The sequence below is a fragment of the Poecilia mexicana genome, unplaced genomic scaffold, assembly GCF_051168715.1.
Source record: "Poecilia mexicana isolate PSO_F unplaced genomic scaffold, ASM5116871v1 scaffold_17, whole genome shotgun sequence".
In the NCBI taxonomy this organism is placed as follows: Eukaryota; Metazoa; Chordata; class Actinopteri; order Cyprinodontiformes; family Poeciliidae; genus Poecilia; species Poecilia mexicana.
This window is the reverse complement of record NW_028263386.1, coordinates 7,383,368-7,398,393: the sequence shown is the minus strand read 5'-3', so window position 1 is coordinate 7,398,393 and position 15,026 is coordinate 7,383,368. Positions and strand designations below refer to the sequence as shown.

The window sequence follows — 15,026 nt, the reverse complement described above, 5'->3', positions numbered from 1 at the left end:
AATACAAGGCTGCTCATGCGTGCATTACAACCCTGACGTACGATTTTCTCATCCGTGCCCTGGCGAGACTCCCACCACAGATGCCTCTTCCTGTTGGCCGAGTTGCTCAGTCTGTTTCCACTCTGCTTCTCTTCCTCGCACATATCTTCATCCTTATCGTCCTGAGAAAACACAGATAGCAGTTTGGTGTTGGATGTGCTTCTTCAACACTGGACCTGATGTTTTCTACTCTTATCAGCTGAAGATGGGTAAAGCTGAGCGACTTTTTAAAAAGGAAATGCTGATGAGTTTTATCTCGTACCACTTTATGTGAAGCGTTGTGCATAACACTGATATTCCACTGGTAAGAACATGAAATTCTTCATAAATGTTTATGACTGCTGTCATGAACTGTAATTCGATAAACATTAACACTTAATGCAAAGTTGGACTAAAAGTTGATTAAAAGAGCATTAAAAGTGCTATTATTCACTGAATTACACTTCCCCAGACCACTGGTGGCGCCCCTTAGTGGTCAGCGAGGTACTGCATGTAAACATCTGTTTATTTGCCGTGACTTGAGCTCAAAGTGTGGCGCTATAGCTAGCTTACCAAAGGATTGTGCTTAAAAATAATGATGGAAAACCGGGTCACTAAAAAGAAATCCTGAAGATCCCGGTGGAAAGTTTCTCAGGGTGACTTCCATAACTTTTGTTTTTAAATATTATTAAGATGCACAACATGACACATGAATGCAGATCTAGGGCTGAGGAGGCGGTGAACAGCGCTGCACCCCGTGCTGACTAACTGCATTTTAACACCTAAAATAAAACTATTTATGTTGGACTACCTTCAGGCTGGAAGAAAATGTTTGTTTTTGCCAAAAGCAACAAGTCTATTTATCTTTTATTATGCTTCTAAATTACAAATAGCCCTAAAACAGTGCAACACACTTGAAGTAAAGAACCTTTTGGATTTCCATGTGTTTTCCATCACTGGGAAGCTTAAAATCCCAGAATCTGTAAAAAACTCAAAATGTCCCGAGTACAAATCAGCGCCACCTTTCACCTTAAGAAGAACAAAAACACTAATATTTCAATTTCAGATTGTATATATTTGTTAAATGGGGCAAGTGGTTTTTGGCCTGAAGAAGTTTGAGAAACACCGATTTAAAACAGCAGTGACAGAAAACAAATAACCAGTTTCTCCAATTCAGGAATGGAATACAAGGAAAAACTAAAACTCAACTGAAAATACTACCACACGATCAACTATTAAATTATTTACACTCTGAAAATTAAAATTTTTTTTGTTAAATGTGCAATTTCTTTTTTTTTTTTTTTTGCAAATTTTATTGAAATTATTTTTCCAAACAAGCAAACATCTGAACTTTACATCAAACCGGTCCAAACTTAATTGACAGTTTCTGTATTACTTATCGTATTTCAGAGTTTTTGTTGGATTTCAATGCCTGAGCTAAAAAAAAATGACTGAAAAATTGCAATAAAAATACCACAAGTGGTGCAAAAGAAGCCTAAATTTACACTGACTTTCTATTGTGTTTCGAAAGTTAATCAACATGATGTATAATTATTTTTTTCTAAAGGCAAGTAAAGCATACTGTACTAAAGAAACTTAAACCCTACATCTGGTTTTATATTGATAGTTTTTAATGAGAGAAAAATATAAAAATCAACAATGTTTTTGTCACAAATCCCAACTTTATCACTTATGATACAGATTATTTTAATATTTATTTTTGCTAAACTTTTAGCAGCAGCAACATATTAATTTTCTGTTTGGTGATGTGTTTATAGCTCAGGACGATAAATAATGCATTAAGGGAATCATAAACCTTTGCATTTAAGAGGATCGTATGCGGCGTCACATTCCTGCCAAAAATTCTGAGGAGTCTATAAAGCAAATACAACATTTATTAACTGATGAAGCCCACAGAGGCCGTATTTCCATTTATTTGCAAGCCCCTGAACGCAGCACAGCATGGCCATAAAAGAAGAAGAATGCGACGTGGATTAAAAGAGTAGAAGAAGAAGAGGAGGAGCTCAAACGCAAAGAAAAGATCAAACTCGTAGCATCAAATTGTAGCTATGGCAACACAATAATGTAACAGTAGATATTCTTTGAATTTTTACAAAGTAAACATGCTAATTTCTATGAATTTACATTTTTACCAAGTTAGAAAGGAAAGAATCAAATAAAATTTGCTAATATTCAAACAATTTCCTGGCGACCGCATTCAGACGGATGGAGGAAGCGTGTTTTAGTGTTCGATGTGCTGCGTTTAAGGACTAACAAAGAAATGGAAATGCTGCCTCTCTTGAACTTAACTCACTCCTCATGATTACTGGCATTAATGTGACTCCATATTCATGAGTTAATGACGCCAACATGACAATCAGGAATCTCTAAGACTTTAAAAATATATATTTTTTTGTTTGGCTTCTCCTGTTTTTTTTTTCTTTGGTTGCTTAAATTTTTCACATACATTAAACTAAAAACAATCAGAAATGTCCCTTATTTTATCTTTTTTTGTCAGAAATAAGATCCATCATAATCTGGCACCTCCACCATCGAACACACCTGTCAGTGTGTGATTTAGGCACTAATCATGTTTTATTATTAGCCTCTAATCTAAAGTGTAAGAGTAGGTAAAACCATAAGCACACACACGCACACACACACACACACACACACACACACACACACACACACACACACACACACACACACACACACACACACACACACACACACACAAGAACACACATCCCTTTGTTGACAGATCAATAATGCATACAGGACTACAGGTTTGAAGGGAAATATTGATCCCTCTATAAAAACACTAATCTATAACTCCATTACAAGATGGGGGAGCGCAGCCTCGAGCTCAGAGGTGGAGGAAGACGGAGGCAGGTCTTCTTTAAGGTGATCACACAACATGAAGCTTCACATCAGTAAGTGAGGTTGAGTGAATTTAGGAATCTAAAGTATTTATTGACTTGAGCAGCTGAGGTTGTTTTGAAATGACTTCCTGATATGATACACTTGTTAAAAAATTTAAAGGTGACCCATTTGTCATTAATTTGTTCCTTCTAAGCAGGTTTGGACACATTTATGGGCTCTGCAAAACATGTTCATTACATTATTTTTGTACACAAAATCATTCTTAAGTTCTGCCTATTAGCTGTTTTAGGGCGTTTTGTCACTCTAAATCCAATTAAGCTGCTGCTGGCCACGCCCCCCAACTCAACATTTACACTAGCACCTGAAAATGGCTTCAAACAGACACACAACCAAAGCAGAAGAAAGCAAAAAGTGATTTCTGGATGGTAAGTCAACAACAAACCATTTAGCTTGAACAGCAACATAAAACCAGCTGACCAAACATGGTGGAATTCCGCTGGGTTGCTAGGTAACAAGGCTGGGCTCTGCTGGGGTTGCTAGGTAACAGCTCAGGTCTGTTGATTCTGACTTAACAACTGGGAGGTTTTTGAAACTGCTCATTTTCCAGACACTAAAAAGCATTAACTTATTGTCTGGGTTGGTTTGGCTGCTTTTAGAATCAGATGAGATCCAAAGGAAGAATGAAAACATGCAAAATGTGAATTTTGCATAATACGTCCCCTTTAAACTTTGTGAGGAAAACATATTTAAATATGATCAGGCCTGTAAAGACAATACATCCTCTGCTTTTACAAACTGTTACTGTAACATCAACAATGAGAAATCCCTTAATAGCACCATAACCTTTGACTATTTGCTAAATTTATGCTGATAAGCCTCCCGTATAACGGTTTAATGTTTGAATATGGAGCCATTTTCTGCTGCTGCTTTTCAAAATTAGACCAGCAGCGTCTCAGATAACGCATTATAGGCACACGGAGCAGACAAGTCGGGCCTGGTCGATCGTCCTGGATGTATCCTAAAGGACACCCTGCTGCTCATGTAAACCAGTTTGGATAATTCAGAACAAAATCTGGAGCTTTTGTATACAGAATCTGAACCAAAACATCAGAACTAGGTCTAAAATAAAAGTATTATATTAAGCTGTGTAAAATGTATTTTAAATGCTTCAAGCATCAAAGTAAATCAAAACATTTTTACTAAAGCAAATACATCAAACAAAAAGATTTAATCAAAAATTGAGATGATATAACAGTAACAACTTTGTCAACTATAGAAATTGTTTTAAACATGCCATGTTGTTCATTTTTGTATTTTATTCTTTGTGTATTATTTTGATCAAACTTTGAATTCATTGACTAATTGTTGGTTAATCTGATAACCTGATGATGTGCCAGAATGGCCACTGTGCTGTCATGTTTCACATATAAATAATAAAATTAGCTGATTATCATTAGCTTAGTTGTTTCCTGCTTTAAGATCATTGGTTGGGGAGTGGCAGCAAAGGAGAATTAGGACAGACTTTGATTGATTGAAACCAGGAAAAAATGACAAGATGCAGGAAAAAGGACTGAAAAGCTGAAAATGTTTATTTTTATTTTGTGTTTATCTGTTCCCACATTGACAGGAAAATCCACAGATCTAAACATAAACCTTTAAGCTAAAAGAAAGAAAAACATCTGAACCATTTTTCCACACTTGACATTGAGATATAACGTCAAATTTTAGATTAGTATTGTATAAATTTAGTGCAAAGCGCCTGCTGTCCTGCAGGGTTTAGATGCATTACCTCCTAAGAAGGGAATCAAATTCTTCAGAGGCCCATCCATTCATTAAATCAGACATGTTATACGACATGGGAGGCGCCCATGGGCCAGACTGAAAACATTACAATTTGCCAAACCACAGCCGGGCCTCCAGCTCCCAAACTTCAGATCCTATCACCAGGCTGAAGCCTCTGAGAACAGGGATGGTGGGATTCTCTCTGGTAAAATGTGGAAAAAGGTTTACGTACCGTTCTGCTGCACACTCTGCCACTCATTAAAACAATTGGAGGAAAGTTTGACCGAAGCCAAAAGCATCATTTGCCCTTTCAGAAATTGGATTTTGCAGGATTTCACGCTCTTCTGTGTTAACGGAGGTGAAAAAAATGCCTCGTTAAATTAACTTTGCAGCAGTTCAACTTCTAATTTATTCAGAACAGCTTCAAGAAGGCCTTCATGCCAGTAAGAGTTTTGATATTTACAATGAAATGCTATGAAGCTATAGCCTGTAATCCTACAGCAATGCATTCTGGGTACAGATGACATTAAAGGTCTGCAAGACCTGGCTTTTACTTTGACAGTCCACTTCCACTTATCGCCAAACAAATTTGCATATTAGCTAAATATTTAACTAAAAACCTAAATATTTGGTTAGCAGGTTATCTAAATATTTAACTTGTTAATATGGAGAATATGTAGCTTATTAACAAAGTGTATCAAACAAACTAAATATTTAGTTAGCAAGCTAAACTAAATATTTAGTTCGCTTGCTAAACATTTGGCTAAAAAGCTCAATATCTTTGCTTGCTAAGTATTTAGTTTTCAATATACATATTTGGTTTGAGGTAAATATAAAGTTCACAAAATAAATATTTTTATTATTGTTTATGGCTATCCTGGAACCACATATTTAACTAAACTAATTATTTAATTTGGAGCTAAATATTTAGTTTGTGAGTCAAATATTTAATTTGGAACTATGAGATTTATAGATGTATGGATAACATGGTGAACATATGACTGGAAAATGAACAACCTTTTTCCTCTCCAACAGGCTTAGTGGCCTTAGTAAAGGTTTTAAAAACAGCACCATAACATAAAATATAAAACCATTCCCAGTAAAGATGCTCCATTGTTCAGTACCATAAACCAATCCAACTAAAAATACTCCTGGTGTCTCACCATGAGTTGGTCGATGGGCTCCTGCAGCCAGAGGCGGATGAGCGTAGCCAGGGTGTAATAGAGGACCAGCAGCATGATGGGATTGACGAAGTGGTACCACTTGCGGTCCGGGTGTACAATCAGCTTCCAGGTGTAGGAACAGTTGGTCTGGACGATGGGGGAGATGCCAAAGACCCTGGAAGAAGAGAAGACAGACATGAGTTTAGGGGGAAATTATAAAAGTACTTATAATTTAACAGCTGGGTAGTTACTACGTACATATTTTTACATTTAATTGAGTATTTTTATTATAAAGTATATCTACTATTAGTGGAGTAAAATTTCTGGTTTTTCTACCCACTGAATGAAAAACAAACACGTTTTAACCAGAAATTCACCAGACAGACACGCCTGCAGTTGCTATTGAAGTTTCATAAGGTTTTTCATCTATTTTGTTCCACCTGATTATGTAATTTTTAAAGATTAAATGATTGATGTTTTGATCAATCACTCAGTACTGAAGTGTGATTTTTATCAAATACTTTATTTCACTCTTTAGTAATCTTTTTGGACAGCTACTTTTCACTTTTACTTTAAGTTGTGCAACTCTTGACAATAAGTCAATTCATTGCATAATAAATTAAAACAAGCTCAATAATTTCCATTCGCGTGATTTATTGATTTTTCTCTCTTTCTACCAAAAACTGGATGACAAAAGTCTTCAGTTTGGTGTTTTGGTCTCAACTAAACCATTTCTGAAGGACATTTATGTTTACAGAGACTTTATAATTCATTTTATTTGTTATTTTCTTTCTTTATTTTGGATATTTAAAAATGTCTTCCAGTTCCAGTGTTAAATATTGATTATAATTTAAAAGTTCATTGAGCTCTGAGAACGTGTTCTTGCTTTATTACCATTATATTAGTTGAAAATGGTCTCAAAACAATATCATCATTTATCGCAATAACTTCAGTCAATTCATCGTCCGGTAAACTTGTTGTGTTCTCCATTCTCCTCTGATTAGTAATCAAAATGAAAAACAAAGCTTGTTATTCCTATTCATGCTTTATAAGGAGAACAGTTTGAGCTGAATGCTATTTTTATTTGATCACTTCATCAGAGGAGACATTCCTGAGACGTAAAGCTTTGAAGTTTGGAATCCGAACAATGCAGCGAGGGCAAGAATGTGTTTATTCGTCCGTATCGCTCCTTTCCTGACTGACTGAACCTCCACTCAGGAACTGCACTGACGGACGCCACACACCAACTCCCCAACCTCAGCATCTCCCCTGAGACTCTTCATGCCATCTGGAGAGGCGGGCCGCCCCGCTCGTCCCGACCCCGGCTCGCTTCCTGGACGGTTTCTCCTTTCAGCTCGGGAAAGTCATGTGACTGGGGACTTCCATTGTAAGGCGGGGAGGCAGGAAGCTGGGCCTCTCATCGGTCTCACTCAACGCCAGAGCCACAGCAAGGCCGAGTCGCTGTCAACAAGCACAATTAGGCCAGGCGCTGCCGCGGCCCATTGTCCGAGGAGGGGCTGCGGGTTTTTACAGCCTGAGCGTGTCGCTCTGACGGCCAGGAGGCGAGCAGGGAAGAAACATGGCCGAGGGGAAGGTGTTACTTCCAGCACAGCAGAAGCCAGAAATACCTCAGCTTGGTGGAAAGTCAACACATCGGAACAAGCTACAGTTCTGGGTTAGAGTTTAAATAACCTCTAGGCCCGTTGCAATAACCACTAAATCAGTTAGTCACATCATAAATTACGTCAAACTCAATCATTTACATTGGCATGATTTATTGTTTTTCTGTTCTCTTTCTACCAAAAACCTGGATGATAAAAGTCTCCAGTCTGGTGTTTTGGTCTCAACCGATTCTGTTTTTATTTTTTAAAGGTTTTTGTTGGCTTTAGTGGACTTTATTTGAAAGTAGTATGACAGGAAACAGGGTAATGAGAGGGGGGAAGACATGCGGAAAATGTCGACAGGCTGGGAATCAAACCTGCGACCACCGGCATGAGGACCAAGGCCTCAATAATTGGGTCGTGCCTCGCCCCTGCGCCACCACAGCACCCCCAATTCTGTTTTTAATGACAATTTTATTTACAGAGACTTTATAACGCAATTTATTTGTTGTTTTGTTTATTTATTTGGATATTTAAAATGTATTTAAATTCTTAAATGTTCATTTCAATCTTTGTGAATGTGTTCTTGTATTATTATGCCACTACCATAAAACTGATATTAAAACAACAACATTATCGTTTATTGCGATAACTTCTGGGACAATTCATCGCCCAGGAAACCTTTTTATCATAACAGGCTTAATATTCTCATCGTCTGCATATTATGTCCAGGCTTCAATCATTAATATAATATTTGGTTAAACTGCAGAGATCATATGCTTTGTGTTGCCGTAAAATGACGCTATGGCATAGTTTTTGATGGGTTCGATCATCCTGCTAAGCTGAACTGGATCCATGAATATGATTAGTTTCTTTCCGCAGATCTGGCTTTTAAGCCTATTTAACAAACCTGTAAGTCAGGAACTTTCCAGAAGCTCTACATTTCCTGTTTGGTCTAAGATGCAACTTATGATTAGTTTAGTAATTGATTATTTTATTGATTATTCTGAAAATTAGTTGAATAATAAAATAAAAAAAATAATATTCTGAGATTTTTCATTCAATCACTTAAACCTTTTTTATGCAACATTAGAAATATATAAAAAATGCAAACAAGTAAATGGTTCAATTCATTTTTGAAAACAAAAATAAACATTTTATTTCCTAAAATGCAATAATGTAGCATTCCTTTAGTGAATACTTGATCATTTCTAGCAAAGGATGAATCTGCAGTTAAAACAACAACTGGAATGTATAACTGTTTTAGGACTGAAACGGTTAATCATGATTAATTGATTATTAGCATAAGTGACAACTAATTTAGTAGTAGATTAATTGTTAGCTGGAGTATTCAGATTCCAAAAAAGGCAATTTGCAGGAAGAACAAAACACCTAATTAAGCAAAACTGTACAAAAATATATACATTTTGCATTGAAGATAAAAACAAATTAATTTAAATTTAACTTATGTTAGTAAATCTCCTTTTGCAATCCAATAATTAATAGTTTAATCCTAATAATCAGTAGATCAGCTCTATGCTGTTTTGATGTTACGTCAAGCAGAAAGGGCTGGAAAGTTTTCACACGTCAACGTTAGAAATATTTTTTAGCGGCAAATTCATCCTTTACTATAATTAATCAATTGCTCATTAAAGGAAGATATTCTATGTTTTTGCATTTTAGACAATAACATGTTTATTTTTTTATTTTAAAAAGGCTGGAATTATTACTTTGCATTTTTTTATGTATTCCTAATAAAGTGTAAAAAGGTTTAAGTGGTCAAATGAAAAATCTGAGGAATATCGCAATTTTTTAAATCCGATTTATCACCAGAATAATCAATTATTGAAATAATCGTCAGTTGCAGCCTCAGTTCGCATATTGTTTTGGTTGAAATAATCTTGAAATATTACAAAACAACAACAATCCCATCAGTTTTCTATGAGTTTAGACATTTCTCACTGTTAAATGTCAACACTGATAAGATGAGGAGTTTCTCCTTCAGCAAATGAGGATGTTGTTCATTCAAAGCAAAAACAAACAGCTTATCTGCCATCAACAGGGGGATTTAGGAGGAATCTGTGTTTGCTCGGGGCGGTTTTTAGCTAAACATTGCTGTAAATAGCTTTGATCCTCTCACACAGCAGCAGCTCTCATATGGGAACGAATCGGATCAATAAACCTTGGAAAGCCACAGACACCAAAACAGCAACAGTGATGCTGGAGATTATCACAAATAAACTGATTGGAGCTCTAAACCATTTAAAGAACACATAAAAAAAACAATAACTTTTATTTCAATCACTATTTTTTTGTTGCTTCTTTATATTTTTTATCTGTATTTACAGTTCGCTGAAATATTTATTGACTTTTTTTCTTATGAAGATATGAAGAACATGTAACAGGGCTTTACTGTAACATATCGATGTGAAGTTTGTCAAAATTTGTTTATTCTTTCTTTGAGTTTACTTTCTTTTGTCCAGAACTTGTTTCTCCGGACATTTATTGGTGTGTTCTGCTATGCTGCTCTTGGCAGTTGGTGGTTACCATAGCAACCGGTAACTGGCAGCTCCGCCCCCTTTTTTTCTGTTGCCGCCGGTAACTGTGGTAAGTATTAGGATCAGCTCTGTTTTCTTTACAAATATTATGTTTGAACACATATTTTAGACAAATTTAATATACAGTGTTTTGTTAATAATTGTGCCATGTTTTGAATATGTTTTTAACTGTTAAATGTTGTCCATTTTAGCTATGTTTAATCTTACAAATGCTAACAGCTACTAACTGCTAATTGAGAGTTATTGCTTTGTAGTTTGTTTAGGGTTATTTATTGTATTTTATTTAATGTATAGGGGCAAAAGCTGCCAACTTGATTTCCTTTTTTGTTAAAATAAATACCTGAGTGTGTCTGTTGTGAACCTACTGAACCTGAGACGAGCATCGAAGGGTTGCACACATATTGAGATTTCGTCACTTTTTGAACTAATTTATAATTTTAGGATTCTATCGAAGCAACAAACACAGTTCGGCATTTTCAGTTAGAGATTGCCGAGTGTTAAATCCTTCATTCCCAAAGATATTTGTCATTTTAATCAATCAGAATGAATTAATCATAAATGAACAGCAGACTGCTAACAATGCTTTGCTTTTATGTGCTTGTAATCAATAAAAACTCATTCAACTGCTCAATAAAGCTGAGCCTTGAAATTTATGCTGCATCTATAGTAAGTAAACATGTATTAAACATCACAGCTTGGTATACAGTTTACTATTTTCACAGAATTCAAATTTTTAACCTATAATATTTTACATTTTTTTAACAAATAACATTTACCCCACTGAGTTAAATGAGCATCACACTGCCATAAAGGAAATTGTGTTCACAAATTTTGGTCCAAGTTTCAGCAGAAATTTCTTTGGTTTAAAAACAGAAATATTGTGTAAAACGGCATTAAAGAGTTATTTAAAAATTATATGTTATTTTTTATCTGATCATAAGTTATAGGAAGGTTTAAATTAGTAATTAATGGGATCATAAATCCCTTCCTGATGAGCCCCTAAACTTGTATTCGTTCTCCAACATCTCTGAATCAAATGTGTCGTCTTTTCCTTTTCAAAATAAAACATGACATACACTGCAAAATCACAAAATCTCACCAAGGATTTTTGGTCTTAATTCAGGTGCAAATATCTCGGAACAGTAGAAATAAGACAAAACTAACTTACAAGTAACTTTTCAGCAAGAAATATGAGCTTTTTAAAATAAATAACGTCTTAATATTGGTGAAAAAGAACTAGTTTCACTGGTACATTATTATTTCAAGACATTTTTCCAAGTTACAGGTGATATTTAGTTACAGGTATTTCTGTGAGTGCTTGCAAACCAAGGTCAACATCCTTGTTTTGTTAACACTATCTTAGCCAAGAAACTGAATCTGAACCCACTAACAGAAGACATTTTATTGGGTATACATTTCACTATTTACCAGTTCTTCTTACCTTCCTGTTTACAGCAAGAGCAAATATTTATTGACACTTAAACAAACCTGATGAAATAAAAATGTCGCCGTGTCTCCATTCTCCACTTTTTATGCCAGGAAAAAGCATCATCTTTAAATAAAACTACTGATTGGCTTCTGACCTGATGTAGTTGTCTTCTGGGAAGATGGACTCCTGGAAAAACTGGAACTGGTAGAGGTAGAGCACCAAGAGGTGTCCGGCGCTGAAGATGGCCATCAGGACGCACATGCAGCTGAAGATGAGGGTGTTGAAGGTCCGGCAGAGAGACCACCAGGTGCACAGGAACAGGAAGATGGAGAAGTAAACAAAAGAAGTCAGCGAAGGCAGCATGATCCCTGTAAACACAGAAAAACAAAAAGAAGCAGCAGCTTAGTTCAAGAAAAACACCTTTTTGAGTGAGCAAAGTTCATAATAGTTCACATTTATGGAACTTATTTCTTAAATGTGACTTATTCCTCTTTGAACAGGTTAGGATAAAATTATCGGTCTACATTTTTTGCACAAAATCATTGTTAGCTTTTGAGATTTTAGTTTGCTCATTCTGCCTATTTTGAACTCCCTTCAGCCGTTTTAGAACCTCCTGACACTCCATATCTAAATAAGATGCTCCTGGCCACGCCCCAAACCCAACGTTCACACCCGCACAGGAAAATAGCTGCAAACGGATGCACAACTATACAACTGTACATCTTTGAAAAGCAGAAATGGAGCGTCATGCACAACAAGCAAGAACACAGCAAGTGGTTTCTGGATGATAGGTCAACAACAAAACAATTGTCATTTCCAGCAGCGATTGTACAGCACATACAGCGCTGGAGCAAAAGTGTGCTCTGCTTGGGTTGCTAGGTAACAGTCTGATTTGTTACGTTACATTCAGAGTTTTTTGAAACAACTCATTTTTCCAAACACCACAAAAACATTAATCTAATTCCAAACAGCGGCTGGTTGTTGTTGTTTTTTTAAGCAGTTGGGCTGTTTTTATAAGCAGTAGAGACCAAATCAAAACTACTAAAGTGTGCAAAATGTGAATTTGCACGATACGTCCCCTTTAAAAAATGACATAAAAGACATTTGACCATGCAATTTTAAAGACTTTAAATTGGCTTCCATTTCTTTAAGAAGCTCTTACTCTTTTTAAGAGTAAGAGCTTAGAAAGAGTAATTAAGAGCAATTATCTAACTCTTAAATAGCATAGATAATTGCTATTTAATACCAATTTTTTACTATTAAAATACACAGTGAAGGACTTAGTTTATGAATTAGGTGACGTCTGAAGACAGATATTTTTTACTGTACTATATTTAAAGTGTGAGTGAATGGGACAGATTAAAAATGCAAGCCACACTTTCCAAATTCTTATTAAAATTTAGAAAACCTTGGAACAGTTTCCATTTTCTTTCCTTCTGTGTTGATCAGTCACATAAAATACCAATAAAATGCGCAGATGTTTGTAGTTCTAAGAAGTATTAATGTTTGTGAAATGCATCTAAAGATAAAAAGAGCTGTGATAGCAGTCTCAGTGTTGGATGCTAACTCAGTTCCTCAACAGAACATTGACTCGGTTCTCCACTCATGCCTCAAATTAACGGCTCTCTGACGGCCATCTTACATGTTCTGGCCTGTTTGACGCTTATGGGGCTTGTTTTATAGCACAGAGATGTGCTGTGCATGAATAAATTTAATTCTTAATCCTTTCAGCATCAGCGACAGTCTTTTTATGCAACATTTTCCCCAAAATATTAAATGTATAAGTGTCACAAGAGATCTCTCTTATTTTAAAGCATTTATTCATAAACTTTGGTGTGAGTGAGTCAAACGTTCATATGGTCATGTTAGAACTAACTTTTCCATTTTCTCTATATTACTGTGTAACATTGTTGCATTGTTTTATACACTTCTTATTGGATTTACATTTAGATAAGCTCATTAATTAAGGAGGGCTATGGGTGACAAAAAAAATATAAATACATATGCCATATATTTGTGTAATTTAATTAATTTAATGTATCATTAAATTATTAAAACACCAACAAATACATAAATACAAAAAGAGAATTAAATATAATGTTATTATAATATATGCAATTAAGTAATTAAATGTCACATGAAATAATTAAATCTACCATTTAAATGGTTTAAAAGGTAGATTTTAAAATAATGAAATTTCCTTTTAAAGAAAACTTTTATTTAAAAATATATTTAATCATGTATTTCAATCTCAGCCATAATTAATGTGTTCACTCTTAGAATTGATTTTTTCTTTTTTCTATAAAACAGGGATGTTTGACTGAAAATACATACAATTTATATATTAATCATATTTACCATATTCAATCAATATTTAGACTGTAAGTGAAATTAAAGTGCTTTTAGTGTTATTATTAAGCAGATGAACAGACGCTTTGCTTTATAATATGCTATTCAACATTTCTGTTATAAAACCACCATCTAATGAAAAGCTTGATATTTCCGATTATTTTCCACCATAAACTGGAATAGGGCTGAGACGATTAATCGGATTAATCAGATTAATCGATTGTTGAAATAATCGTCAACTCAAAAAAGGGTGTAATTTAGCTGAAACTTACAAAATGTATGTAAAATTTGCATTTAAGACAAAAGTACCTTTTTCTGTAAAAGTGTTTTACTCAAAACTCCTCGACAGTTTTAGCTTCACCTGCTTAAAATTCACTGAAGGGAAGCTTTGTGGGGACATTTTAGGCAATGAAATGTTTGTTTTCTTATTTAAAAAAGGAATTTCTGATGTTGTATAAAAAAGGCTTAAGTGGTTAAATGGAAAATCTGCAGCATGTGCCAATTTCTCTTCAGCAATTAATTGACTAATTGTCAGAATAATTGATAGAATAATGGATTACTAAAGTGATTGCTGGCTGCAGTCCTAAACTGGAAAGCACCAGAAAGAGTTTCACCTGTCATGCCCAGCAGGATGGTGACCACCACTTTCCCTGCTGTGGTGATCAGGTTCCCGATGATCTCCTTCACTTTGGAAGCAACCTCCGTCACCATCCTCAGGATCTTCATCTTAATGCTCTCTTTGGCCTCCTCTTCCTCTTCCTCCTCCTCTTCATCGTCCTCATCTTCGTCGTAGAGCTCCTCGTTGTCCTCGTCCTCCTCGGCCTCGTACCCGGCCTCCAGGTCGTCCTCCAGCAGGACGTCGTCGTCGTCGTCCAGGCTCGGTTTCTCCTCGTCCTCCTTACAGGTGGAAGACGACAGAAATCAGAGCTCTCCAAGGTGCTGAAAACCGTTTACCTGCAGGTGTGTTAGCATATCCTGTCATCTCAGGTTATTTCTGAGCATAAATCTGTCACACGAGACGAGAGTGGTGAAGGCGGCACAAAGGACTGTTGGAGTCAACCTCCCCACCGCCACAGACATCTACACCTCCAGATGCAGGAAAAGGGCCTCCTGCATCATGAAGGACCCTACTCACCCAGCACACTCACTTCTTGTCCCGCTCCCCTCAGGTAGGAGGTTGCGGAGCATCAAATGCAGGACAACCAGACTGAGAAACAGCTTCATACCAGAAGCTGTGCGA

The 15,026-nt window shown here is 35.9% G+C and overlaps 1 protein-coding gene across 6 annotated transcripts in view; it reads right to left on the bottom strand.

The window, feature by feature from the left end:
- Positions 1-15,026, bottom strand: part of piezo2b (piezo-type mechanosensitive ion channel component 2b) — a 125,174-nt gene that overhangs the window by 62,420 nt on the left and 47,728 nt on the right. For all 6 annotated transcript variants that reach the window (XM_088014584.1, XM_088014580.1, XM_088014583.1 and 3 more), the window contains exons 6-9: positions 14,401-14,683; positions 11,592-11,805; positions 5,850-6,024; positions 42-161 (exon numbers count right to left, since the gene is read on the bottom strand). In XM_088014584.1, the coding sequence (XP_087870710.1) occupies positions 42-161; positions 5,850-6,024; positions 11,592-11,805; positions 14,401-14,683 (792 nt within the window). The remainder of the gene's footprint in view (positions 1-41; positions 162-5,849; positions 6,025-11,591; positions 11,806-14,400; positions 14,684-15,026) is intronic.